Genomic DNA, 27,615 nt, shown 5'->3' on the forward strand with positions numbered 1-27,615 from the left:
TAGCTTCTTTATCTGCCCATTCGGAATAGTCTTCTGCTCCTTCGTTTCCATAGTATTCAGAGCTCATTCTATATGGACAAACAATGAATAGTTGCAATAGAGCACGATAACAACGACGGACACTGTATAGTACATACCACACCTTCTGTCGCGATCAGATTAATACATACGATATTTACGTGTCAGACTGACAGATCTACTTCTGTCGGCTTCAGAACTATTGGTACAGTGTGTGCAAAACTGGCAAACTTCAATCACAGGAAGGAAAAGTCTACTTAAGTACGTAGACAGAGAGATAGGCATACTAAGAAGCTAGAGGTTAACGTGTAATCTATAATAGTTTTATTGTGGTCAACCATGCAGGTAAGCAGCATTTGTCACAAATGTTAAATTCCAGAAATGTTAACATTTTACATTCCATTTACTTAGATACGGCATGCTAAAACATGGATTCCCGCTCACGATCAGCCTGCCAGGATCACTGCTATGGCATGGTCTCCCAACAATGAACGACTAGCTATATGTGGTGCTGATCGCATCATTCAACTATTTGACGACAAGGGCGAACGGAAGGATCGTTTCGCTACGAAACCTGCTGATCCAAAAGTATTAATTCTGTAAATTCTTCTATATTAACAATGAATTGGACCGTATTCCTCTGACACCTCTGGCGTTTTTCTTATATAGACTGCAAAGAGTTACCAGATCGTCGCGATGGCATTCTCGCCTGATTCGACTCGGCTGGCCGTAGCTCAATCGGATTGTGTTGTATTTGTATACAAGCTGGGCGTCGAATGGGGAGAAAAGAAATCGATCTGTAACAAGCTTATACAGACTGCTGAAATTACTGCATTAACTTGGCCATTGGGACAGCCAAATACGCTTGTTTTTGGATCTTCTGACGGAAAAGTAATGAATGCATTGATTACAAGTCTCTTTTCGGACTTCTTACTGCTGCTTTAGGTCAGAGTTGGAAACCTCAAAGTCAACAAGGCTGCTACTCTATATCAAACGGAAAGTTGCGTCGTATCTGCAGCCAGTAGTCCAGACGGACTTGCTATTATTACAGGACATATGGACGGATCCATAAACAGATTCTTCTTCGATGACGGTGTATCTGGTGCTTCACAGGTATTCACATTGACTTTAATCACCATCTTGACTTGTCAGTAACACACTTGTGAACATCAGGGTCGTTTTACCATGCACCCATGTGCTCCCACGGCTCTAGCGTGGGGAGAAACTGTCATAGCAGCTGGTAGTGATGGACTGGTTGCCTTTTATGACGATAAAGGTACTCGATATAGTATGACCTTTTGCGTCCTTTTGAGCTCATCGTCGATCCCAAAAAAAACCAGGCAACCCGATACAAGAGTATGACTACAGTCAAGACGAAAACGAAGTGGATTTCACGGCTATAACTGTAAATGCAAATGGACAATCTGTGGCGCTAGGATCATATAATGCCGTCTACACCTACAATTGGCTCAAGAGTCAACAGACTTGGGAGGAAGCTAAACCGAAACAGCTTGAAAACTTTTATGCAGTGTCAACTCTCATATGGAAGCCTGATGGATCACGACTATACGCAGTATGTGCAAATAGATTGCTGTCAGATTTTTGGCGCACGTTAGAAACCTTAATATATTTAGGGCTCACAATGCGGGGCAGTAGAAGAATTTGATTGCTGCCTTAAAAAGACTACATACAAGGGTAAATTTGAGTTTACCTATGTTTCATCAAGTCAAGTCATTGTCAAGAGACTATCAACTGGTGCCAGGATTGTTCTCAAGTCACATTACGGATACGAAGTTGAAAAGATAAACATCTTTCAGGATCAGTTCCTTGTGGCGCATACTCCAGAGACTCTGCTGCTGGGTGATTTATCAAGTTGTAAACTCAGTGAGGTTAGTTGAATTGGATCACATGGGAACTCGGACGTAACCAAATGGTTTTGGCCGTTGTAGATATCATGGACGGGCAGTGGAAACGAAAAATTCTATTTCGAGAATCCACAATTTTGTATGGTATTCAACGCAGGGGAACTCTCGCTAGTAGAATATGGAGTCAATGAAGTGTTTGGCTCATGTAGAACTGAGCACATGAGTCCTCATCTCATCAGGTAGATATCCACGGCGGTGCTACCCGGTTTTTTGCGTGATGCTCACAGAAATCACACTTTATAGTGTGAGGATCAACGAGTTGGGTGTCAAACAAATTGCTTATTTGGTGGATTTGCAAACAGCCTTTGTCATGGATTTGAATACAAGCTTGAACATTGCTGCTATACATCATGATGTTAATATTGACTGGCTCGAGGTACGTTCCTCTTGCACTTAACGTCCGTCTGTACCCTCTTTATTTACCCCTATTCGTAGCTCTCAAATGGTGGAACCAAACTCCTATTCCGTGACAAGAGGAAACAGCTCCATGTATATGATATACCCTCGCAGACTCGCACCACGTTGTTGTCGTTCTGCACATATGTATCAGTGGGTAACCATGCAGTATTTGCTGCCTTTTGGTAAATCTCACCTCATAGCAAATCGTCGTTAGTGGGTACCGAATAGTGACGTAGTAGTCGCTCAGAGCAGAGGAAATCTCTGTGTGTGGTACTCGATCGACTATGCAGAACGAGTCACCACAATCCCAATCAAGGGTGACGTCGACCGTATCGCGCGAGCCGATTCCAAAACACAAGTAATTGTAGATGAAGGAGTGAATATGGTTGCATATACTCTGGATGACGCATTGATTGAATTTGGATCTGCTTTGGGGGGTCAAGATTACGATCGATCCATTGCGCTTTTGGAGACGTTAGGACTCTCGCCTGAGACCGAAGCTTTGTGGAAGTCATTGGGACAGAATGCCCTCAGAGATCGTAATTTGGCAGTTGCTGAAAGGTGAATTTGTACGGGCCTTGATGTAATGTTTTGCTGCCTCTGACCATTTTCTATGTTAAAGATGCTTTTCTGCCATGGGTGATGTAGCTCGTGCTAGATATATGCACGTTCTGGATGAACTGGCTGACAAGTACAGAGCACAGGGCTGGACGGTATGATTTTTTGCTTCTTGGCCATTAACGCAAACGTCATGTCTTCACGAAACATTGTATTAGAATCCTACTGACCAGTACGTAATTCGTGCACGATTGGCACTATTGGATAAGCAATTCAAAGTCGCAGAGCGTATTATGCTTGAGCAGGTTGGTGTTTGATATGGCCTTCTGGTTGACCAAAAAACGCACTAACTCAAGATACTATAGGGCCGAGTTGAAGAGGCCATGGAAATGTATCAAGAACTTCACAAATGGGATATGGCCATCAAAGTTGCTGAGATGAAGAATCATCCTCAGTTGGACAAGCTGCGTGAAAACTACTTTAGGTGGTTGATTGAGTCTGGTCAGCAAGGAAAAGCTGGTAAAAGAGTATAATGTGCAGCGTTTTTTTGCTTGCAGATACTCACGTTTCTTGTCTTAGGTGAATTGAAGGAAGCGCAGGGTGATGCCGCCGCAGCTATCAATCTTTACTTGGAAGGAGGTTTGTGCTTGATTTGTGCCACAAAAAAACACAAGCAAATTAATCAATTGATCTGCTAGGCATGCCAGCGCGAGCTGCATATGTTCTCAATCATTTTGGAATGGGTTCAAATAGTGCTCTGACAGAAAAAATTGCTTCGGCTTTGTTTAAAGCTGGGTTGTATGAACGTGTAAGTGTCTAGGTGTCATTCAAAGATGAGTGTATAGATGTTTACGATTATCTTTTGCAGGCTGGAGAACTATTCCAATGCATCCCTGGTGCTAGTCAGCGTGCACTGGACGCATTCAGGAAAGGAAGGGCATTTCGAGCTGCTGTTGAATTGGCTAGATCTAGTTTCCCTCGTGAAGTCGTTGTATTGGAAGAGGTACATCAATAGGTTTGGTTCATCCTATCGATCTTTTTTCAAATTTCGTTCCTTTACAGCAATGGGGAGACCATCTTGTATCCTCAAAACAAATGGACGCAGCCATCAATCATTATATCGAAGCTGGCAAATCCGTGAAAGCCATGGAATCAGCAGTTGCCGCCAAGCAATGGAAAAAAGCTGTCAATATAGTTGATTCACTGCCGTCTGATGCAGGCAAACCATACTTGTTGGAACTAGCACGTCATTTCGTTGAAGTCAGAGATTTAGCTGAAGCTGAGAAATACTATGTTGCTGGCGGACGACCACAAGATGCTATTGAAATGTACAAGACGTATGATCGATGGGATCGTGCTCATGCTCTTGCTACGTCGTTTATGGGCAAGAGTGAAGCCAGATCTTTGTCGATGGCTCAGGCGAAGGAGTTGGAGATGAAGGGTAAGTATCGTGTATTCTGCGCTGACTTTTTTTTTAGCTCGAAGTTTCTGAACTCTGTTTTGCACATAGAACGATACAAGGAGGCCGAAAAAATCTACATCACACTAAATGAACCTGATCTCGCCATTGAAATGTACAAGACACATAAACAATATGATTCTCTGATACGGCTTGTCGCTGCTCATCATAAAGACAAGTTAGGCGAGACACATACCTTTTTGGCCAAGCAGATGGAGTCAGAGGGTAATTTACGTGGTGCAGAGCATCACTTTGTTGAAGGTGGTGATTGGAAAGCTGCTGGTAGTATGTATGTTGCTAATAATATGTTTGAGGAAGGGCACCGAGTAAGCTGTCGTGCATTGTGTAAAATCTATCAAATATCTTTTTTGCTCAAAATTCTGACCACACACACTCGCTTTGTAGGTGGCCAAAACACATGGTGGGCCAAACTCTGCAAATCAAATCGCCTACCTCTGGGCACGATCATTGGGTGGTGAAACAGCAGCTAAGCTGTTATCTAAATTCGCCTTATTGGACGCAGCAATTGATTACGCCATGGAAAACAACGCCTTTGATTTCGCGTTCGAGTTAGCCAAGTTCGGACCAGACAAGTCTAAATTGAGTGCTGTGCATTTACGACAGGCAATGCTATTAGAAGATTCTGGTCGATTTGTGGAAGCTGAAGGAGAGTTTATCGCAGCCGGTAAACCACATGAAGCTGTATTGATGCATGTACATAATCAGGATTGGGAGCGAGCCATGATGGTTGTTGAACGCCATGATCAAGAATCCGCTACGGAGGTTCTGGTGGCTCAAGCTGGTGCATTGTTTAGTAAATCCGAGTATGGGAGAGCAGAGACGTTACTGCTACGAGCTCAAAGACCTGAACTGGCTATTAAAATGTACGAGGAGGCCGGACAATGGAAGGACGCCATTCGATTTACTAAGGAACATGCACCATCTAAATCAGCTGAAGTGCATTCAGATTATGATCGATTCCTAGCGTCAAAACCTGATGCTGGACGTGAAGAAATCCTAGCTTCTGCAAGATTGATGGAGCAACATCAAGATTACCCTCGAGCTATTGAAATGTATCTCAAGATTTCGTCCACAATGACCAACGATACGGATGTATTAGAGGGTATTTGGTGTCGGGCTGTTGAGGTGGCATTGAAAAATGCGCCGAATAAAGCTAAAGAAGTTGCTGCTACTGTTGGAGGTCGATTAGAAAAGCTGGGTCGACTTGTAAAAGCAGGAGATGTATACCTCTCTGCCGATCTTATACGAGAAGCAGCTGACGCATATTCGTCTGGTAACGCATGGGATAAAGCACGACAAGCTGCATCTCGTGATCGTCGTGTAGCAGATATAGTCGAATCCGCATATGTCAAACATTTACGAACACAAGGTCGTGCTGACGCACTCGTCAGTGTTGATGTCACTGCTGGCCTGGACATGTATGCTGAACGTGGTGAATGGGACAAGTGTCTTGCGACTGCTGCTGGTCAGGGTCCTGAAGTCCTGAGTAAATATCTTGGAGTGCGGACTGGAACGCTTATTAGGGATGGGAAGGTGGATGCTGCTGTGGATTTGCTGATTCAGTATGATTGTCCTCCGACACCAGAATTATATGACGTGTATAAGAAGCTGACGAGACATGTGCTAGTTAACGGGTCGCCTGTACTGCTTGCTTCTGCGAGGGAAATGCTCTTCAAGTTGGTAAGAACGGCTTTCCCGTACAAGATGTATGTTGATTTTTTTGTGCGCGATTTCCAACTATCAATGTTTTTATGCTTTCAGGTATATGGTGTTAGCTATCAGCCCTTATCAGGATTGCCCTCCGAGTTTTCAAAACTATTGACAATCACACATTTAATCACGCTTCGTAATTATTGTGGGACTAGACGGGAACTGGTGCAGATTGCTGCTAAACAAGCTATATCACTGTTACGATATAATAATGAGCTAGTTGTGGATCGAGTGTTTTATGAAGCTGGATCATCATCCAAGGTTTGTAGATCCTTTTTTTGCCGATAATGACATCTTGACTTACAACAGTTGGAATCGTTTCTAGGCTGCTGGAATGACAAACATGGCTTTTGTATGCTGGAATCGGTTCCTGGATATAGTAGAAGCCATTGAATCTGGTGATTCATCGGTGCTAGAAAATGCTGATTTCGCGGATACTGATGTACCGTTTGATTTCAAGATGCCAAAAGATTCTAATTTGGTATTAACGCTATTTACCACTGTGTTCTTTGTGAGATACAATACTGAATCATGTTTGTCTTCAGATGCCCAGAAAGTCAGACGTCAAGGACTGGATTTTGCAAGTATCCATGGATCAACGTGTTCGTCAAGAAGTTGACAAGAGGAATTGTGAAGGTTGTGGTACGACTATTTATGCTGCTGCTCTCAGTTGTCCAAATTGTCGTCAAGTGCATGAGCCATGCATCATTACTGGTATGTTCTCGGTCTTGTTTTGGTTCTGATATGCGTGCATATACTGACTGTTCTTTCCTAGGATATCCTGTGTTGAGAACACGAGCTTCATGTGGAACATGTCGAGGAGTAGCGAATCGAGAAGATTGGAACAAGTTTGTCTCAGTTGAACATGTGTGTCCGTGGTGTGGCTCTCCTGCCTCCTAAACGTCGCAAGATTGGCTTTTTGTGCATGATATGTATAAAGTCTGTAAAAGATACAAAGTAAAGAGGTCAACAGAGTTTGTTATGTATAAAGATATGAGTGTTATGATTGTGTCAGAGGACTCGTTGCCTCATCTCTACTGCTATTCTGCCAGGCTGTGCGATTCAACTTGGTCAAGAATCCTTCCGTGTCTACTCCATCGCCCAAATTGTTCATCTTCAACGCTTCGCCTCCTTCCCCATCGTCGCCATGTAGCGGTGAGAATGATCTTCCGTCGTTTCCTCCAGCACCAGATGCCAATACTGCATTCCTCACAGTCTTTTGATATCGTTTCCTAAACACTACTGCCAAGAGAGCGATTACTAGTACGACGATTACACCGACAGCTATCCCGATCGTGCTCGGCGCTGACAAATTGTTTGATGACGATGACGATGCAGGTGGATTTGGTATTGGAGACACGACTGGATTCGAAGATCCCAAACTAGCCACCATAGTATCTGGAATCAGTCCAGCACCTGTTGGATCTACAGTCCCATTGACAGCCACACGAATAACCTCATTCGTCGTATCCGACGCAATCCATAACTGTCCTGCGTCATCCATTACGAGTCCCGTAGGTCTAAAGCACGAGCTTATAGCTGCCCCGATACACGACTTATAATTTACGGCAGTTAGCAGTGTTTCGAATCCGCCTTCTGAAAAGGCTGTCGACGAGTTCTGATAGTGCCGTGGGATCCTTACTAAGGCAAAACCTGTTACGAGTGTTGATGTTGTTGATCCTCGCAGTGTTATAAACATGTTGCCTAGCCAGTCACATGGGAGTTGCGATGCACCGCCACATGCGTTTGACCCTAGGAACGTCATTGAGATGGGAGAGCTGTGTGCTGGTAGTGTGAATACAGGTGGTCTGTTGTTTGCTGGGTTGCTGCACCATGTGTCGGTAATGGTCTGTCCAGCAGCGGGATATGTGTTGTTGGCGTAATAGCTATATGCGAATTGGGTTGCGCGGATGGGATCTATTATGAATCTATCCGTTAGGTTGCCGCCAGACCAGCATGCTGGAAAGCCATAAAACGAGGATTGGCCAGTGAGGGTTACGATTTCGTTGATTTCTTGTGCCGGGTTTAGTTGTGATATGTCGGATCCACCTGCGAGTGATGTTGTGTTTAAGGGCTCCGTGCCTCCATTTTCGGCTGTGTAGAGGATGTTGGTTTCGGGATCGAAGGCAATGGCCATCGAGTTTTGTAAGCCGTCTGCGACTAGTTCTAGATTGACCCATTCGTAGATTGATACAGTCCCGGCGTTTAGAGAGTCGATGTCAATCTTGACGATACGGTTGAGGGCAGTTGTGCTTATGACAAATAAGAAATGTTGAGCTCGAACGTTGAAATTTAAAATTTCCATTTTCGCTTCTTTTGCGTTAAATATCAACATGGTCTTACGTTGGAAGATACCCAGACTCTTGAGTCCCGATTTGCAGATACAAGTATCCATCAGGTCCAAATAGTAAAGATCGTGCTTGTGGCAGTGTCGATGTTCCCAAGAATGGCATTCCTATGACAACTACTTGATAGTTTCCTACAATCAGAGCCCTGGAACCACCTGGGTAATGCCATCTATACAATGCGTCGGCTAAGGTAGACAAGGTTGGTTTAAGGTCGTGATCAAGCACAACGGCCGCAAGGTTTTGCGAATACCTGCAGTGGCGTATAGCCAGTCGTCCTTCCACGCTAATCCATGAGTCAGCAGTTCGGCCTGAAAATAGTAGGAAGAGGTATATGAATGACTTAGGGCGGCGGTCAAGTTTAAATCGACGGTAACAAATTCGGGCACTGCGAGCCAAACAAACAACCCTCCAGTACAATCCGATTCCACACTTACAGGAGCATTCAAGATCTTGACAGTATTATATCCGGTCGTGCTATCTGTCTCTGGATAGCAAGCATACACTGATGATTCTCCTCTAGCCAAGACAAGTACGTCTCCAGAAGAATCAATGACCAACTGTCTGGCACCAGAGATTCCCGGACATGCTTTGTAGGCAGTTAACCCTGGAATCGTAGTGACTCCAGTGTGAATTGGCGCAGATTGGGTTGCCATTTGCGTATACGGTTTCCTCTGGTGGTTATCCCAAAGCTTAACGACTAGCAATCGGTGAGAATGTGATCAGAGGCTTCTACTGCTCGACTTGGAAGATCTTGATACGTTCTAGCTGGCAGTAACGTCCAACCGTGAGCTTGTTGTGGTGAGCAGCAATCAGCAAAAGGGAGGAAGGCAAGAAGCTGATTACTTGGGAGGAAGAAAGCACAATCACGACAATCAAGAATCAAGCCAGATAATTCTTGTGCATTTAGAATGATGATGACTTTATCGTGGCTGACCATTGATCAGTGTACTATGGATTCTACTCGAACGGTTTGTCTCTATGTCTGGACGCGATGTGTTAAAAGTTTGAATATGAACACGTGAACAAGGAGACTCGGCGAACCGTCATATCGAATCTGTCGCGTCGACACTCGTCCATGTACGCACTAGTGGTGCGTGTTGGCCAGGTTCTGCGTCATGCGAACCCAAAAAGCTGGCAAAAACTTTTTTGATTGCCAGCTCGAGTTTGGAAGCTCGGTGCCCCTGGAGACGAGTAGTGTTAGCTACACGGGTCAAATTAGAAGCATGGTGGTAGAACATGTTGCACTCTACAGGGATTTCCTGCGGGTAAGCTGGCACAAGAACTTCACAACTTTTAAACACACTCCAGTTTTCCATCTCGACACTTATTGACACTATCAATCGATAGCTGTGTAGGCTAATACCTACTGAACGCCGGAGGATTGTCATCATGAAGCGGATCCAACGAGAATTTCGAGAAATCAATCCACTATCACCAGAGTTCAACAGAATGGACTATGGCAAGCTTCAATACGAGAACTTGAGTGTTCAAGTTCAGCATCTGAATGAACTCAAGAAGAAGGATCATGAATTGTTGATACCTGTTGACATACATACTGGTCCGATAAATCGACCAAAGAGGAAGACCAAGTGAACTTGGTGGTGATGGTGCGGTGTAGTAAAGAATTGCGAGATGTAATCTAAATTATTTAGCAATGTACATATACCATTTGCTTTGTTAATGTCGCCCACCGTGCTTTGATCTCTTCTTGGCACCTCTTTGGCCTGGATTGGCGCTGCACAACTTGTTCCCTTGCGAAACAACCACCGCTTCCACATTTGACGAGGGTGAGAGAACATCATGGCACCTATAACTGCCTCTTCTGTGGCGACCCAGCTCTCTCCTTCAGCAGACCAGGAAACTAATCTCTTCATAATTGGTAAATTTCACTGCTGCGGCCTACTTGCAACATTTGTGCTGTTGAACCACCAGCAAACTCCTATTGAAGACTGATCCATCATCTTATATAGCTGGAATGGCCGTTGCTATACTAATACTCTGGAATGTCCCTTGTACGGTCAAGACATTTGACTGAATTTGAAACTCAGATCTTGTTCTTACATCTTACTCCCCAAATTCTTAGACTTGAAACTCGTCCTCTATCCCTTCAAGGTACATTTACACAGTCTTCTCTACTGATTATACTTGATGGCAGCTCTGCGGAGGGCGGATTGTCTGAGCTGGCAGCACCCTTTCATCTCGTTGATCCTGAAAAAGGCTCAAACTGCTGATTGTTTGGCTACGAGCTTGCATCAATTGCAACTCGTTGATAACCGAGCAGAGAATGCATCGGATTGTTGGTTGACTGGACTGAAATACACCCATCTTACCTCCATACCAACTGGACGTAGATTGTCACTGTTGGCCTCCACGAATTCGGTCACGCTTCTGCAGGACTGTGTACTGGTGCAAAGATAGATGGAATAGAGCTAGATCCTGATGAAGGCGGTGTCACTCATTTACGTGGTGGTAATCCATACATCACATTACCCGCGGGATACATTGGTTCATCAGTTTGGTATGAAAATGAGTACTCGACATTGCACTTCTCGTATGTTTACGCAACAGTACTTGTAGGGGTGCATTGCTGGTTTTCGCTGGATTCGATACTCTGGCATCACAAATCGCTTCCATTGTGTTGGGTGTCATCATGCTTCTCGTGTTATACTGGGCAAAAAATTGGCTGACCCGTGGAATATGCTTCTTATTTATGGGACTGATAGTTGGCCTGGTATGTCATCGCATCTTTGCAACTAGAGCTTTGAGCTAACGGTTCGATCTAGTGGTTTGTGGATGGAGGAAAAGGATTACGCTATTTCGTGCTGTTTATGGGCACGATGAGTGTTCTATACTCTCTCTTTGATATTGTTGAGGACTTGATTTCGAGGAGGGTGAACGAATCTGACGCCTCAAAGTTCTCCAAGATATGTTGTGGTATGTGTCCCGTTATAGTTACTTCCAAGGCTCCACATGACATTGCAGTTACTAACGACAAAACCAATTTTTGTGTAGGTGGATGTCTTCCACCTCAAGTATGGGGGTGTCTCTGGCTGTTAGTGTCACTGATTTTCTTGTCAGGAGCGATAGTGGGAGCTCTTGCCTATTTCAAAAACAACTAGGACGGTAATCATTCAGCGTTGATCGTTGGTAATTCTTGTATAATAACAAATGATGTGAACCTCATAAATACAAAAATCATCGCCTACACCAGATGTTCACTTGGGAAGCAATAAAGCTCAAAGCGCGAATTGTGACACGGTGTATAAGTTCTTAGACACGTTCAAATGACGGTTCTGGTCTGATTATACACGGGAATATGGTATGTTCAACCTTGTTTAGAGTCCTTGCATTTTCGTGATTCGTAAAAACGTTAACATACACGTTGACACCAGCAGAGAGACACGTGCCACAGAGCATCATGACCATTCCTCCGTCCGAGGCTCCCAAGGATGCAGACGACAGCAACCCGACACTAACGTTCAATGTTTCCAAACCTAAACGAAAACGAGTGCCTCTTCCTCTTCCCGCACCTATTCCACGCCGAATCCAGACTGAAAAATGTATAGCCCGTCTCCCAGAAGAAATACTAGCACAGATTTTTGGATATAGTAGGTTTTATATTATTACCAAACCGCTTTCTTTCATTTTACATGTTTTCTTGATATTGAACACAACATCTGGTTTTAATAGTCAACCAGCAAAGTGACCTCCATACATTGTCGTTGTGCTGTCTGTCATTCAATAATGCTTCTACTCGGGTACTCTACAGGTAGATGACATGTTTTCAAGCTGAATTGACACATGTCGCACGTGGAGAACAAGGAAACTGACCACTCTGATTTGTTTGTTTTAGGTGGCCAAAGTTTAAGAATACATTCTCGTGGGCCCAATTTATATTGTCCTTGACTCAGCACAATACTACTTCAAGAGAAGACGGCTCATCTTCGCTGGGTTCGCTTGTCCAGGTTTTGGACGGTGAGCATTCTAGACTTTGAATAGATAGTATCGTGTTGTTCGGGCACAATGCACTGACTATAAAACTCCCCCATTCAATAGTATCTGCTATTCTGGGCATTGCAACACAAGCTCCCGAACGGGTAGTGCCATATATAAAACAAACCTTGGCTACTCGCGTCACTCTTACTCTTGTTCGTTTCGACGCACAAGATGATAACGATAATACTGCTCCCGTCGCCGCCGCCCACCCCAATAACAACAACAATAACAACAATGGCAACAATAACAATAACGATAATGATGAGGACGAAGAAGACAACGATGCCGCAGCAGCTCAGGAGTTTCAACTATGGCAGGCAGTGATGGAGGACGATATTGGTCCAAACATGGCAATGCCAGTCCAGCATAATGTCATCCACAATGTTCTTCATAATGGGAATGCTGCTGGTGCGGGAGCAGGAGGAGGTGGTGGAGCAGGAATCCAAGGTCAGGGAGCTGCGATGCACTTCAATATGATGCAAAATCAACCGGCATACAATAACAACAACAACAACAATAATAATAATAATAATAATTTCAACAACAATATGAATAACGGAAACGCTATCGCAGGTCTCCCCCTCTTTTTGCAACATGCCTTGCAAAATAATAATCCAGCATTCGTTAATGGTCTTGCCCCCTTCAACCACCCCTGGAACCATCCCAACAATAACAACAATCCCAATAACAACGCACTACCCATAAATGTCTTCCAACTCAACCAGCACCACATGCAATTACAACATGCAGCACAACAAGCCCAAAACCGTGCCCGTGTAATTCGACCAACCCCAAAACCACTCCTAACTAATCCACGTATCCAGATCTCATCATCGTCACTCAAGGACTTGGCCGAGAAGTGTACGGATTTACTTGTCTTGAATTTGGCCAACTCTACTATATTCTCCGACACGTACTTGCCACAAATCAATGCATACTTGTCTAGACTCCCATATACCCCCGAAGAGCATTTGACAAGGATTCACATATCGGTGTTTGATGCCATCAAGTCGGTCGTGTTAGGATGTAAGAAACTTGTATCGTTGGATTTCAGAGGGTCTGAAGAGCTTACTGATGAGATGGTTTTGTGGATGCTTGATAATGCGGTGTCTCTGAAGGCCTTGGTATGCAATTCGTCCATCAACTTTTACAGTGTTTTTTGAGCTCACAACCCAACTAACATGGCTTTGTGGACTTAGAACCTGGGAAAGTGTCCAAAGGTTAAAGCCAGTGCTGCCAAACTATTCTTTGTCGATGAACCAGCATTGCTGAAACCACTTGTCGTCGCCGCTCTAGCTTGAACCACATTAGTGAGAGGAGAAGGGAAGGCCATTATTATAAAGTGATTTGCTGTTTTGAGTATCCCAACAATTGTCATAGTTTGTAGTTTTCAACTTGTAAACCACACCAAAACCAGTTTATAAGTCAATAGTATTGTAAAGTAGTCAAACAAGCAAAGCGAGAACGATTGTACTAAAAAAAATCATCCTCAGTACGTACAGGTATTCGCTTTTTCATGATTTCCACACATCACTGTGCTTGATTCTCGTAGTCTTGCTATAAAGAACTGTCCTTGAGTGGTACTGGTGATCTTTTAGTTTGGCGTATCTGCTTGCATTCCGATTGAGTGGTTCGTGATGGAATACATGTGAAAGCCTGTGAACGTGTGGTTGGTGCAATCGTTGGGGTACTGACTTGCCACTACAGCAAGGCGAAAAAAGACCACAATGACCATGATCTTGGTCTATTGGCGGCGTTAAACCACCAAAGCAGCCTGATGTTGAATGTCTATAGCAAGTTCACAAGGAGACGTCACCTCTTTAGTCATCTTGAATTTGTGTGCTTGTGCATGACCTGCGAATCGAGGGGAAAGACAATGGGATTGTCACCTGCTCCATGGTAATTTTTGCTGTTTATTAAAGCAAAGTAAAGCTTTGGATTCAATTGAGCCAGTGATCTCGCCACGAGGCGAAAAAATGACGATTTCTATCGTCACCTACAACACAGCGACACACCTGCCAGATTCTTCCAGCATCCTCCGTACATCACTTTATGCATTCAACGGTTCTTCCATTCTCTCATTGCTCAACTCGTTTAGCGAATACAGGTAGCAAACAATACTGCTATAACGACAGAAGCACACGACAAGAAAAGTGCGAAAAGAGGGCAATTTCATCAAGTTATTATATTGGTCATATCGGTAGAAGAGGTATTTACGATTCCCACACTTTGCTGTCCTTAATTGCTCTCAGCCTTGCGAGCAAGAGTTTGTCCTTGAGTGACATGCTTGGAGTTGGTAGAGGTATAGCAGCTGAATTCTGTTTACTTAAAGAGGTAGTTTGTATCTGAGACGTGCTATTTGACTGTGTGAATGATTCCTGTGTTGATGGTCTCTTGCTTGCTGTTGTGGTTGTCGTAGTGGTAGTAGAAGAAACTTTGGTCTCCTCAGGTTTGGATTTGCGCCATGATTCGAGTGCTTCCAAGAACGATGCTCGTGATTCAGATTCTGAAAAGTTACCATCGAATAGGGATTGTTGGTTGGTTGTTGCTGTTGACGATGTCGTTGGCTGTTGGTATCGTTGTTGGGTGGATTCGGTTGAAATAGCTGCAGATTGAGCCATGTTAGGAGTTTGTGGACGTGTGCTGGATGCACTCATTGGGATACTGACTTGCCACTACACAAGGCAAACAAGAAAACCAAATGAGATTACAGAATTGGTATCCTGGCGTCAAACACAAGGACGAACCAGTGTGGAATTCTTACCACTGGCATGGCTGGTTCCGACGGTGGTGCAACCTCTTTAGCCTTGTTTGTTTTACGTGCTCTTGCATCATCTGCGTATCGAGCTAGTGAACCAGTGCTCTTGTCACCTGCTCTCCAATTTGAGGTTCGTTGTCTGATGCAATCCAAGAACTTGAAATATTAGTATGAATTCAATTGAGAACCACTTTCACGCAAAAATAAACCAAAAGAACTCACCCTCTAGATTCCCTCAGCAATCTCATTTCCTCACGTAACGCATTCAAACGTTCCTCCATCCTCTCATTCTCCAACTCTAGCTTTTGAGACTCTGTTGCAATTACTGATGCGACCTTCTTAGCAGTCGTAGTTGATATATTGGGTCGCGAGTTCATAATTGTTGAAGGGGTTGTGGTGCTTTTGGCTTTTGGGGAGAATGGAGGTGGTGTTGGCGTTAGGTAATTGGAGTTTGGTTGTCTGGTTAGATTGTTCATGGCTGAAGCTGATGCTGACTTTTCGATGTTGGTCCTTTGGGCAGGAGTATGTGAAGTGCGAAGTGATTTTTCTTAGCGAAAAATTACCGATGGCAAAGTCAACTTGCATCGTTGAGAGATTCAGAAGATCCAGCTATTCGAATGTATTGTTTGAATAGGTTTATTCAAATCACTCAAAACCCGTTAACATATTGTGTGTTCGGCTGTCAAGGGTGGACTCTCTGAGTTTCGGACAACAACTGACATGAACTCCCCATCCGATCGCTGTAGCAGAGAGCGTCTAAATTGGGTAGTGAAAACGTTAAGAGTACTGCTTCATTATTGGAGACTGCTTCAACGAGGACATCAACTTGCGGCAAAGAAAACCAACCTTTAACATTCGAGAAAAACACAACCTTGAAAGTGTCGAACACATAGAAACGCTTTTCAAAGAACAACGCGAATACCAAACTTTTTATCCGACTCTGAATTGCAGCTAGGTGGTAAAAGCCCATGCATCCGAGAAGTAACCAACACTTGCATAAGACAGGCAAGAACGTTATGAACGTCAAAAGCAGCTCTTTTTAATCTATCAATGCTACAACATGCTGAGGATAGGTCTTTCTCTTGCAGATCTGTTGCTGCACTCGTCTCCAATGCCAGTTGTCGGATTTTGGATGACCGAAGCACCGTGAAGTTCCAAGTTCCATCTAATTGTGAGATTCCATCTTGATTCCGAGATGACAGGAAATACCTGTACCTTATAGCGAGTTCATTTTGAAGGTCTGTTGCTGGAGCTCATACGCCGCTTTGTCCAAACCAATGACAAACTTCCGACCAGCGGAGCTTTGACGAGTAGATTCATGACTTGAGAATGATTTTCTGATGATTGGGAACTCGTAAGAGTGAGAAGTTCAAGTCGCTTTGATCATCACCATAAAAAGGCGGTGTCTTCACATGTCAATAGCAAGATTAGACATCAGGAAGAAGCAACACACCTCCAAAGAATTCCAAGACGGTTCAATCACGTGTCTTTGACCTTCATGGATATAGATCTATTGTCATAACACGTCCTACTTGTCAGATCTGGCCAGGAGAAATAAAAGTTTATGGATCCCTCATCGCCCCAAATTTCAACGCCACCTCATTATTGGTTTGAAAAAAAGGAGTTGGTAGTCAGATTACAAGTCATTGGCACGTATAGGAACCAGAGTAATCGTCGTCTTCCATTGTGAATAACGTTGGTCATAGCCAACTCACTTGCCCACCGAGACTAGAACTGTAAAGCCTGAAAGACTTGGTAGGTGAAAAACTCAAACAAAAGCAAGAGGAAAGCAGCCATGACAGTTGCGCCCTCTGTGGCTACCAATACTCTGCACGTAACCTACGACCCGAGGCTCACGGACAGAGGCGACTTGGTAAGTTTCAAGAACTTTTTCGCTTGATTGTGTTTTTCAAGATGGAATGCATCAACCGGGAGGGGCTTTCATGATGTAAACTGAATGGATTCATGTGGATATGCATGCATGCAATGCATCTGTGTCGCTTTGATGCCACTGTTTCGTATACATTGCTTTCGTAAACTTGTTTTTGCATCTCAAAATTTGTTAAATTGTGTGTGGTGGGGTCGGAACGGGGCCTCAAACGAGTAGATCCTCGATGAAGGAGGCTTACTCCTCATACCTGCCATCATCATTATCTCGATTAAATCATCTTCTTCAGCATTACGTGGCTGGGGATGATGGGAAACTGATAGTCGAGTTGTTGGTGCTTGGCGGAGTCTTGTATCAAAAAGGAAACCATCCACAATCCAGCAACTTTCCATTATTGATTAATCAAACCATGATAATATTCTCATAATTTTCATCATCTTTCATACTAGTATGTTACATTTCGTGGTCTAGCTGGCTTTGAGTTGGTAGGATTATATGAATCATACTTGTTTGTCCGATTTGAGACTCCTGTATTCGCTGCTCTCGCATTATGCAAACCTCGTCCTGTTGGAGTCATCACTTATGAAGTAAGTATTCGTATTTCTGGTCCTGTGTCAATGAATTCATCACGGGGGTTTGAGGCTCATGAGCAAATCTTCTCTCGCACTTTATAGGCAGCAAAGCATCGATACACTATTCCATATCCACAACCGCAAGATGACAATGATGGTCCATGTGCAGTACTACATATTACACACATGCCCTCTGGATGGACTCAAGTCGAAATGACCAAAATATTTCAGCTCTTTGACGGGTAACTAGACGCAATCATGATTTCTGGTGATCATATTACTGATATTCGAGATCACCTTCTAGATTTGTGCGTGCTACATTCCATGAAAAGTACAGTTACTGCCACTTCTTGACTCATGAAGCAGGTACAATTAATCATTTGATGACTTGGCAATCAAGCTTGATCATCAATAACTCATATCTCTGACTTTTAAATAGCTGCTCGAGCCAGAAAAGAGTTACGATGCTCTACGAATCTGGTCGTATCCTTTGGTATGCATTGGAGTTTTGTTCGAGTCACTGACATCATCATGGCGCATGCATCTTGACTATGCAGGACACTAACGAATATGATATCATTTTTTAGCCAAAGTATTCAAAGAACAAAGAATACCAATGGCCCCTCAAATGGATGGCGGTCGTCCTGTTCCAGGTGGTCTTGCAGGTCAAACACCAAGAACAGCATACCCACCATACTCTCCATCAATGAACCCAGTGCCAGCCTCATATTCTGCTCCACCACGATTTCTACCTCGTCAACCATATATATCATATGAGCTCGCCTCAAATGGATATACTACACCACCACCATACGACTTGTATTCATATCGTAGTCCGACACATACAATACATCGAGCACACTCAGCATCATCACTCAACCATCTCTACAGGCGTCAATATCAATTGAGGACACCTCCAGAAGAAGCAGATGATGGGTTGGGTGAAGTGATTGTACATGACGATGGTGAAGAGGATGATGATCATCTTGAAGCTAATAATTCAGGTGATTCTATATTGGTCGACTTGGCTGCTGAATTGGATACTATGAGCACTCATGATCGACCCGATATGACAGCATATAAATATCAGCAATACTTGTATCCTACTCATCACTCTCACTCTATGCCACGAAAAGGCTCATTCGGAGCTTCGTCCGCTTACAATATGGATACCAATAGATGGTCTGCTCCTAGCAATCCCTCCTCAGCATCTTCAAGCCCGCTACGATCAGAATATCCAGATTATGACTTCGTTGAACGAGAGATTGTCTATGGCCATCACAGAAACATGCCATCTTATAATGATAATCTACACGTCGGTCGTATGCGCTACAGGAAAACATCAGATCCCTTGCCGGCTAGGATGGATGCGTCTGCAACGAGTAGGATGGATACTTTTGCGATAGGAAGTGAACGAGCCAGAAACGCTCGAATGTCCTCTCCCAGTATGCCCAATGGTAATCCAGGAAACTCTCATCACAATGGCGGTATGGGGACTCCATCGTACCTGTTGAATGATCTACAACAACAGCAACAAGATGGAAGGAGATCAATAGATGAAAACTCTATGGGTCGAAGAATATCAACTCCTCAACGTGAACGAACATCTGTATATGGAGCTCAACAACCACAACAACAGCAGCAGCCAACTGGATCTTCAAGATCTTCATCGCCGTCCTCTACATCATCAAATTCTTCATTGCAACCTCATAAAAGCACAGAGCAGGACTCGTCTGCACATCAACAGCAACTACCACAAACACAATTGTATGAACATCACCTGAATCAATCATTAGCAAATCCAGATCAGTCACCGTATACACCATCATCACAACAACAATCATCATCAGATCACGCAGGAATGTATCAATCTGTCTATCCTACTACCGTATCCGAACCTTATGGATGGTGACTTAGGTACCTTGATGCTGTCGTTATATTGGTTGTCTGAAAAAACTGGCTATATATTACAAAAGAGCACACACGGCAAAATAACGGACAGTTTGATGTAATTTTATCACAAAAAAGGACTAAATTTATCTCACACACAAAAAAAATTAAATCCATAGTATCGTATCATGTAACTGTTTGCTGTATATAATTTCTAGTCGTATTAGGCGAGGGGATGAAGGTGTGCTTGCAGTGAGGCTGCAATGTAACGCGAAGTACCTAATAAATATACCCCCACACATTGCACACATAAATCAAAGTGTCTTGTTCAGCGATCAGTGAAAAATAGCGCCAGTCAACATCTGAAGCTGCACGCAACAGGTGCTTTCAGAGTTCATGGATGAGAATATTCGTTTGAAGTTCTATTCTACAACAACGACACACACAAGTCCCTCTCTCATGACCCATTTCCTCAATTCTTGTACTGTTGACGATAAATAGCCTCCGTCTTCCCATCCTTCATGGCCGCATACCTTGCAGCAGTAAACAAGAAATCACTCAAGCGATTCAAATACTTGCTCACGCTATCATCTGCAGCACCAACCACAACCAATGGCACCACACGACGTTCAGCTCTTCGACAAACGCTTCGAGCAACGTGGATTGCAGATGCTGCTCGTCCACCTGAGGGTAGGATGAAGTTTCGGAGTGGTGGTAGTGTATCGTCTAGTTCGTCAATCCAGGATTCTAGTTCTGTTACGAGGGATGCGTCTACGTCGAAGCGAGTTTTTTCTGTTTCGCGAAAGAGTGGTTGTGAGTGTCGTAGAGAGTGATGCAAAAAAAACCCAGTACAAGCATGTTTTGGAAATCATACCTTTTTTCAGGTCGTTTTCAGTTGATCGTGGGGTTGCGATGTTGGATCCGATATCTTGTAGTAGACATTGTACCTTGAGTATGCAAGAGTCAGATACGTGCGATTTGAGTTGGACTTGACAGACTTTGGTTCAAAACCACTGGTGCCTACCTTTTCAAGCTTCTCGACCAATCCATTGTTGGCTTCTTCACAGAATTCGCGAGCCAGTCTAGTAACATGGATGGAGATCAGAATGGTTGAGAGCCAGATCAGTGACAAGTAGCTTGGTACAGTGACAATAGTGACGACATCACATTTTTTGCTTACCCAAGGTGGCTGTTGAGTTCATCGGTTGATCCCAAAGCTTCAAAGATGTCATCATCTTTAGGCCTACGTTCACCAGTATATAACGCTGATGTGCCTAAAATTCCAGGTAGCGCGAAAAAAAGTGAGCTGACATCCGAGAAGTCGATGTTGAATCGAATCTGAGAGTCCCACCTTTATCTCCAGTACGTGTATAGATCCGAATCCTTCGACTATCATACACGAAAACAAGGATTTCCGGTTAGATACGACCGTTGCTTGACACCATAAGAACAATTTCAAAAAACCTTACTCGTTGGTAGCCATTGGAGCGTGTTGCGTGTTGAGATATCGAGGCAGAGAGGTTGTTAGAGGAAGTTTTGGATGCAATCTGATACAAATGCAAGAAGACTGTATCAAGGAGAGCGTTTTGGTCCTTATGCTCATCACGATTTGGGAAATGGATGTTTTGAGAAGTGATCAGGAGGGCAGGTAGTGCTGATTACGAAGTAAATTAGAGGCTGATCGTGCTTGAAAGTATCGAGGAGGTCCGATCAATGAATTGTATTGGTACAAGAGTTGTGCCTACAAATTCAAAGATGCTTGCATTGCAACTTGCGACTTGTACAGTTTTCTCTGTGGTGGACGTGTTTCTTGTCAAGAAACGAGGCCAGTGGATTCAAATTATGAAACATCACGTGAGTCTTAGCTGTCTTAGCCCTACAATGTGTCAAGCTGAAACGATTCTCCTCATGATTTCTGATTTTCGGCACTAAACGTCAACAACATTTACCATATTGGAGACTCTGGGCTGAGGTAATCACTCAACGGACATTCAGCCAGAGCTACATCGCATCATCGTCATCTAGATTTGAATGGCTAGCTGTACCGCGAGGGCAGTCTATGCGATTTTATTCAAATCTCATCAAATGCCCTTTGGAGAATAATAAATGCTGGCCCTGCAATCGTTGACCATCTAATGCAACAAATCAACCCTGGGAACTCGGCCTATAAATGGAGTGTATTGGCTAGTGCCATTCTGCTTTTAGTGATTTAAAGGATGGACTGCATAATCGTAAGTCATCAAACATTCTATGTGTGGGTTGTTGGTTTATGACGAACGAGGTGGTGGGAGGGAGGAGGAATGTGAAATGAATCCACCTAGTAATTGAATTAATCGACCATCTTTCGAATGTCTAACCTATAATTTCACAACAGATGCGCCAGCACTTCACGTGTTCCTACGGACAAGGATGGACGTTGACACCTCTCGCATTGGTTCAAGGGCTGTCTGTACACGGCCCTTGATGCCCTACAGTGCTTGAAACATTTTGTCAGTGCTCTCCCAGTATACTCTGGATGTGGGCTACTCGGAACTCAGTCTTGCTTAGGCGAGATTTGATGATTCTGAATCCGCATCATAGTGTACTTGGGAGGAGTGGCTTGTTGTACCTATGAAGGCAACAAGCCATTCAATATTGCTAAAAAGGGAACCTGAACAGCTATTCTTCATTAATGTTTTTCATTGCATTGTCAAATGTGATGGGTATAAACAGGGGTTTGGTGGCAATCACACTTCCTCGTACAGACCAGTTTGCTAGTTTATTTGGATTCTCTATTTGCATGCTATTGGAATTGACTGGTCTTGGATTTGTGTCTCCTTTCTGCTGGTCTTGGAAGCTGTCTCGCAACTGGTGAGGAGTGATTGCAGTGAATATGGAAGGTGCAAGCTACTTCATGCCAGGTATTGTTGACTTGTTGACGTCCCCATTCGCCATGCTGTCTGGTAGATACAGCTTCATGGCATACTTTTGTAAGAGTGTTTGACGTTCGAGTCAAAACACGAGGTACTTCGTGGTCCTGTTGTCGTTTGTGGTGTTTGTTGCATTTTGGACGTAGTAGACAGGTGGTGTCATCTTAATCGGTGAAGCAAGTGTTCTGTTGCTTGAAGATCAATAGAAGGAGTTGCGTTGTTGAGACAGATTCACGTCGCATAGTCGTTTGTCAGATATACAGTACCCAGTACCCTGTAGTAGCAATAGTAGCAATATGCAATATAATTTAGAATACTATCTCGACGATCAGCCCTCGTTGTAGTTGTTCCTCAAATGACATTAGGACGTCTGCAGAGCTCCGAGTCAAGACCACCTCAAAGAATTTTGTGTATTTTGTCGTTGAAGCTATAAGTAGCTCGAGTCGTAACTTCATTGATTGTCAGGCTTCTTCGACAGTGAACATCTGAAGGATGAAGAGCAGAAAGTCCACCATGGGGCGTCAAGCTGAGAGCCAGCTGTCAATAAAAGAATCAGGTACGTTCATGATTGATTTCATATTTACTTCCTCCTTTAATTCACGGCGATCATCGACATCAAATGGGGACAATACCAATTCAGCCCAACATCAAGTCATCACTGAAGGCATGTTGCTCAGGCGTTGTACTATTTATTTCAACTGATTTCAAAGAGTTGATGCTTTTCTTTGCTTCTATAGACCATCACCTCCCATACGAGATCTGGGATACCATCTTGTCCAAGGCTGCCAAAAGCTCACTAGGAACTCTTGCGAGAACAACTAAAGATATGAATATTCTTGCAGTGAAATACCTGTACTGCGAGATCAGCAATGTATGTAACCAACCCTTGAATTTCGTTGGTTTGCGCTAATTACCTTGCCACGACTGGTAGTATTGGAGATACAGGAAGAAGATGCACATATGCATTGTGAAAATACTGCGAAATATGCAACTACCAACAGCAGGATTCAGTCAAAACGCATTAGCCAATGTAAAGATCCTTGACCTGAATGGACTGTATTCAGCTTGACACAGACTCTTTGTACAGGAAATTGCTTCTGACTTGAGTCGTAATCCAGATCTCCCTGAAGACATTGAAAAAGCAGTCGCAGTACGTCTCATGGAAAAAGCAGAGCAGTTAGTAATGGCTTGTAGTCAGGCAACTTGTATCCAGTTTGCCCAAATCCCTAGTTATCAGCCTCTCGTACGCTTGCTTCCGGGCACCCGCTTGCTTCCGAGCACCTTAAATACGGTCGAGCTGCCCCTCCAAACATTCGACTCCCCTGAGTTTGAAGAATTCGCTGCAAAGTTGCCAGCATCAAGCACTTATCGTTAACCTCTAAGGGCGTCTATAGGCGCGGTGGTGTAACTGACTTTATGGCACAACAACGATTCGACAGCTTTAGTGTGGTCGGAGGTTACCTGCCACATACATATGGTGGAAAATTAATGGCAGCATTGGAAGCAAACAGCAAACCAACCCTCAGGGAGCTAATATTAGAAAGAGTTGATATAAGTGACGTGATTGATACGAGATTGAGCGCCTATAAATATTTACGGAAACTATCTCTCAGAAACGTCACTATGAAAGAATGCCACATGACTGAAGCTGCGCAAGGCAAAGGCCAAGTTGAATCTCTGTCCATCGATAGGACAAGCAACATTGATCCAAAGGCTATCTGAAATATAGTAGAATCCAATCACAGCACTTTGAAAGAGATCACTCGTCCACCCTCGTTGTGCCCAGCCAAACCTTAATCATTTGATTGAAGAGCCCAATCCACCACAGGTGCTTCTAATACATATGGAACGCCAGGTATTTCATATGCCCTTTAGTCGTCTCAATAATGTAGATATGTCTGTGGCAGATGCTAATCAAGGTGGATTTGAATTGTACTTGACAACGAATGGCCACCAGTTGAAAATGCTTCGACTCTTGGGATACACAGACGATGTGTCTGATGTTGATCTGATAGTTAGGTATTGCTCCAAGCTCCGATGCTTGACATTGGATAACTTTGCGATTCCGGATCTGGTGTTGGTTGAACTCATATCCGCCATGGTGTCTCTCAGAAGAATAAACCTCACCCAAAAGGATCCATCAATCTCAGCAAACACCATCCTCAAAGGAGCTATGAAACGACCTTCAAAGTCACCCCGCTCCGTTTATCAATTGGCTACAAAACTACGTTGGAAGCCAGAGGTTTTCCTCTGAAGGACTTGCCACACATTAAGGACAAGTATAGGGTCTTCTGGGAAGGATTTCATCAACTTCTCAGACCGTGTGACGTAAAAGTGAGGCAGAATGGCACTTTGTTGAAGGATATTGACAACCAGGTCTACTTTGATGAACCAGAAAGAACCAATGACGACGATTAGGAGGATTGGTATGCTGAGGAATGCTGTATAGGTATCAGTTGTATTTAGCGTCAAATAGCTAGAATAAAGGTATAAGGGTACATCAAAATAAATAAGACTACGAAACGTCTCGTTTTAATGCAACAATCGCTGTGCTAACCCATTTCGTATGCTAGCTCACATTGTTCATGAAAACACAGATCAATGGTATATATGCACAAATGTATTGGTTCTAAAATGTGTGGCAATGACTGAAACTACATGGTACTGCACAGAAAGAGGAGATGTACAGGAAACGGAAAAGAGAGAGTTTACACCTGTTCTTGGCTAGACAAACTTCTTGTTGTGCCCACAATTGTAGCTGTAACCGGTGAAGCAGCTTCGATGGTACCACCTACGATCGGTGAACTGGGCCCGGCTTGTGAAGGTTCTTTGGTTACTGTAGTAAGCGAGCGAGCAAAAGTCCCCCTCATAAGACGACGATTCTCGTCAAGAGCGGCTGCGAATTTCTACGTAAAGGGAAGCGGGAGAGTGAGGGTTATATTGACTAAATTTCTTGTCGGTACTGTTTACCTGCAACATCATCTGAAACGTTTTCTGCATACTGGATATTTCAGTAAACATGGACTTTTGGTCCAAGTATCCTGCCTTGAGTCCTGAAAAGTCAAACTCTCGAGCTTGAGCCATGACCCGTTCAAGGACATGCAATGGCCTCGTCACAGACAGAGCAAAAATGAAACACAAAACCAGAGCTCCAGCACCAGAGACGACAGTTGCAATAATAGCATTTCGGTTGGCCACATCGACAGAAGACCAAATGTCCGCTCTTGGAATGACTGTGACTACAAGCCAGCTTAGACCGGTTCGATTGTACCATTGTACGTTAATATAGAGTGTGTCGGTTTGTCCTGCTAGGAAAGAGGAGACACCGGTGACGGGGATGTTGCTAAAGGCGCCAAAAGTTGATAGCAAGTTGGCAGCGGTTTCAGAGACGATAGGGTTTGGAGAGTTGACTGCATTGTAACATGAAGGGCTGTAATTAATCTGGGTAATGTTGACAACGCTAGCTGACACTATGTTGATTTGAGAGGAGAAAAAAAAATCAGCAGCTGAAATTGCATATCACTAGCTCTTTTGTACTGTTGACATACCCATAAGCCCTGAAGTCTCCATCATATAAATCAACGAATTAGGCGTAATCTTGATTCCAGCCAAGACGCTTTCCAACGAGTTGAGCGAGAATCCAACCCAAGCTGAAGCAACAGATCGTTGAGACAAATTAGCACGATGGAAACCCATTCCATAATACATTGGGAGATTCATCGCAATCCATAGTTGGTATTGCGTGTAATTCGATGCGGCAGTCAGTATGGGAGTTCGAAGAGAAGATCCCCAAATCGGCACTACTGGATCAGTGACGACTTCACCAGTCGCCAACATGTAAAGTGTTTCGTTGATTGATTGCGGTTGGAGGCCGAAGTAGGTTGCTCCACTCTATAGCAAAAACGTGTCTTTGTGTTATCCAAATACTCGTGTGTTTATTCTAAGACGCCACGCATCCATTTCAGAACTTACAATGATGGCAGAATAACTGGCATCAAAGACTGGGTAATAGAGTTTCATCATTTGCACTCCATTTACAACAGATGTCGAATCCTGAATTGCAACTAGATACAAGACACAAGAAGTCAGCTGAAACCCCACAAAATGACGACCGAAATGACTCTTACATAGTCCAGCCCGCGAATAAGCAACTTGCACATTATCACCCAAAGTCATTCCAATCCCCTGACAAGCTATAAAGGGCGCACATACAGATTTCTGGAGAGAGAGTAATGCGGGCACCATGGAAGCACTGGTCATCACAAGGGAACTGACTCCATTGGTGATGACGGAGGAGTCTTGATTTGCAAACTGGAAGGCAAGAGGGTTTCCAGATACTGATGTGAGCATATTTTCAATCGTGACGATGGATGTGTTGACTGTTTTGATGAGAGAGAAATATAAGAGACAGCCATAATGTGTGGGTGTAAAGCTTCATCAGCTGCTCTTTGTGACGACACCAAAAACCCCCGAGCTTCTACCAGAAATCTTACCCGATGTAAGAACCGTATTCATCAAATTCGCTCGTAGCGAATCAGCAAACGAATTCAATGACAAGAACGTCGCTTGATATAGCACAACTCCAATGATGGTTCCAACCAAGACGGCGACGAAAACCGTTTGCCCAACGAGTAAAACCCATATTGGAATATCGCATCTCCTCGTGTCCTTCTTCTTGTCCTTGGTCGACATTGTCGAATCTCTAACGGCGAAAGGGAGAGAGAGGACAAATCGATGATTACCCGTCTAAAGTTCCTCAAAATCAAAGGTTGTACTCACTTGTCTGTGCGTGCCATAGAAATATGGTTTGTGGACTACACGACAGATCAAAAGAGAAAAGGTTAGATCGCCAATATTTGGACAAAATATCGGAAGCAATCAAAATTAAAATAATCGTGTAAGTACCATTTTCAAACCAACGGAAACAGGTCCTGAATGATTTTAAGTTGCAATTGAAGGCAACACAAGGTATGTTGTGGGTCATTTCAGGGGTGCGATTCCGAAACGGAGACTTTTGCACGGGAGGTTGATTTTCTTGACTGATTCAGCATGTGATTGGGAATGGAAAAACTTCCGATCGTGAAGAGTATCGAGCAGCATGACGAGAGGCGCCCGAATGCCAACGACAAAGTTAAACACCTGCTACGTAAAAAGTAAAAGGCCA

The 27,615-nt window shown here is 43.7% G+C and overlaps 5 protein-coding genes across 5 annotated transcripts; 4 read left to right on the forward strand and 1 right to left on the reverse strand.

Moving 5' to 3' along the window:
* Positions 1-357: 357 nt before the first annotated feature.
* Positions 358-6,990, forward strand: SmJEL517_g01621 (uncharacterized protein; the record flags this gene model as incomplete). The annotated part of the gene is made up of 24 exons (XM_031167549.1): positions 358-363; positions 430-606; positions 688-909; positions 964-1,131; positions 1,192-1,294; positions 1,359-1,591; positions 1,653-1,907; positions 1,968-2,122; positions 2,187-2,319; positions 2,379-2,492; positions 2,557-2,903; positions 2,965-3,055; positions 3,119-3,205; positions 3,266-3,419; positions 3,480-3,539; positions 3,599-3,708; positions 3,769-3,903; positions 3,963-4,341; positions 4,411-4,685; positions 4,765-6,060; positions 6,142-6,351; positions 6,416-6,571; positions 6,636-6,804; positions 6,866-6,990. The coding sequence occupies 24 exons, from the start codon at positions 358-360 to the stop codon at positions 6,988-6,990; spliced, it is 5,160 nt and encodes a 1,719-aa protein (XP_031026674.1).
* Positions 6,991-10,238: 3,248 nt separating this feature from the next.
* Positions 10,239-11,557, forward strand: SmJEL517_g01622 (uncharacterized protein; the record flags this gene model as incomplete). The annotated part of the gene is made up of 7 exons (XM_031167550.1): positions 10,239-10,317; positions 10,409-10,450; positions 10,522-10,550; positions 10,790-10,956; positions 11,016-11,169; positions 11,222-11,372; positions 11,451-11,557. 7 exons carry the CDS (start codon positions 10,239-10,241, stop codon positions 11,555-11,557), a joined length of 729 nt encoding a protein of 242 aa, XP_031026616.1.
* Positions 11,558-11,856: 299 nt separating this feature from the next.
* Positions 11,857-13,735, forward strand: SmJEL517_g01623 (uncharacterized protein; the record flags this gene model as incomplete). The annotated part of the gene is made up of 5 exons (XM_031167551.1): positions 11,857-12,046; positions 12,129-12,207; positions 12,292-12,413; positions 12,495-13,558; positions 13,634-13,735. 5 exons carry the CDS (start codon positions 11,857-11,859, stop codon positions 13,733-13,735), a joined length of 1,557 nt encoding a protein of 518 aa, XP_031026617.1.
* A 3,252-nt stretch (positions 13,736-16,987) lies between these two features.
* On the forward strand, positions 16,988-19,564 carry SmJEL517_g01624 (uncharacterized protein; the record flags this gene model as incomplete). Its single annotated transcript, XM_031167552.1, has 6 exons — positions 16,988-17,065; positions 17,530-17,667; positions 17,755-17,894; positions 17,957-18,018; positions 18,092-18,145; positions 18,240-19,564. 6 exons carry the CDS (start codon positions 16,988-16,990, stop codon positions 19,562-19,564), a joined length of 1,797 nt encoding a protein of 598 aa, XP_031026618.1.
* A 450-nt stretch (positions 19,565-20,014) lies between these two features.
* On the reverse strand, positions 20,015-21,025 carry SmJEL517_g01625 (cob(I)yrinic acid a,c-diamide adenosyltransferase; the record flags this gene model as incomplete). The annotated part of the gene is made up of 6 exons (XM_031167553.1): positions 20,015-20,313; positions 20,417-20,489; positions 20,567-20,624; positions 20,723-20,816; positions 20,894-20,931; positions 21,012-21,025. The coding sequence occupies 6 exons, from the start codon at positions 21,023-21,025 to the stop codon at positions 20,015-20,017; spliced, it is 576 nt and encodes a 191-aa protein (XP_031026619.1).
* Between the last annotated feature and the right edge of the window lie 6,590 nt (positions 21,026-27,615).

This window comes from Synchytrium microbalum (assembly GCF_006535985.1).
Source record: "Synchytrium microbalum strain JEL517 chromosome Unknown SmJEL517_scf0005, whole genome shotgun sequence".
Classification (NCBI taxonomy): Eukaryota; Fungi; Chytridiomycota; class Chytridiomycetes; order Synchytriales; family Synchytriaceae; genus Synchytrium; species Synchytrium microbalum.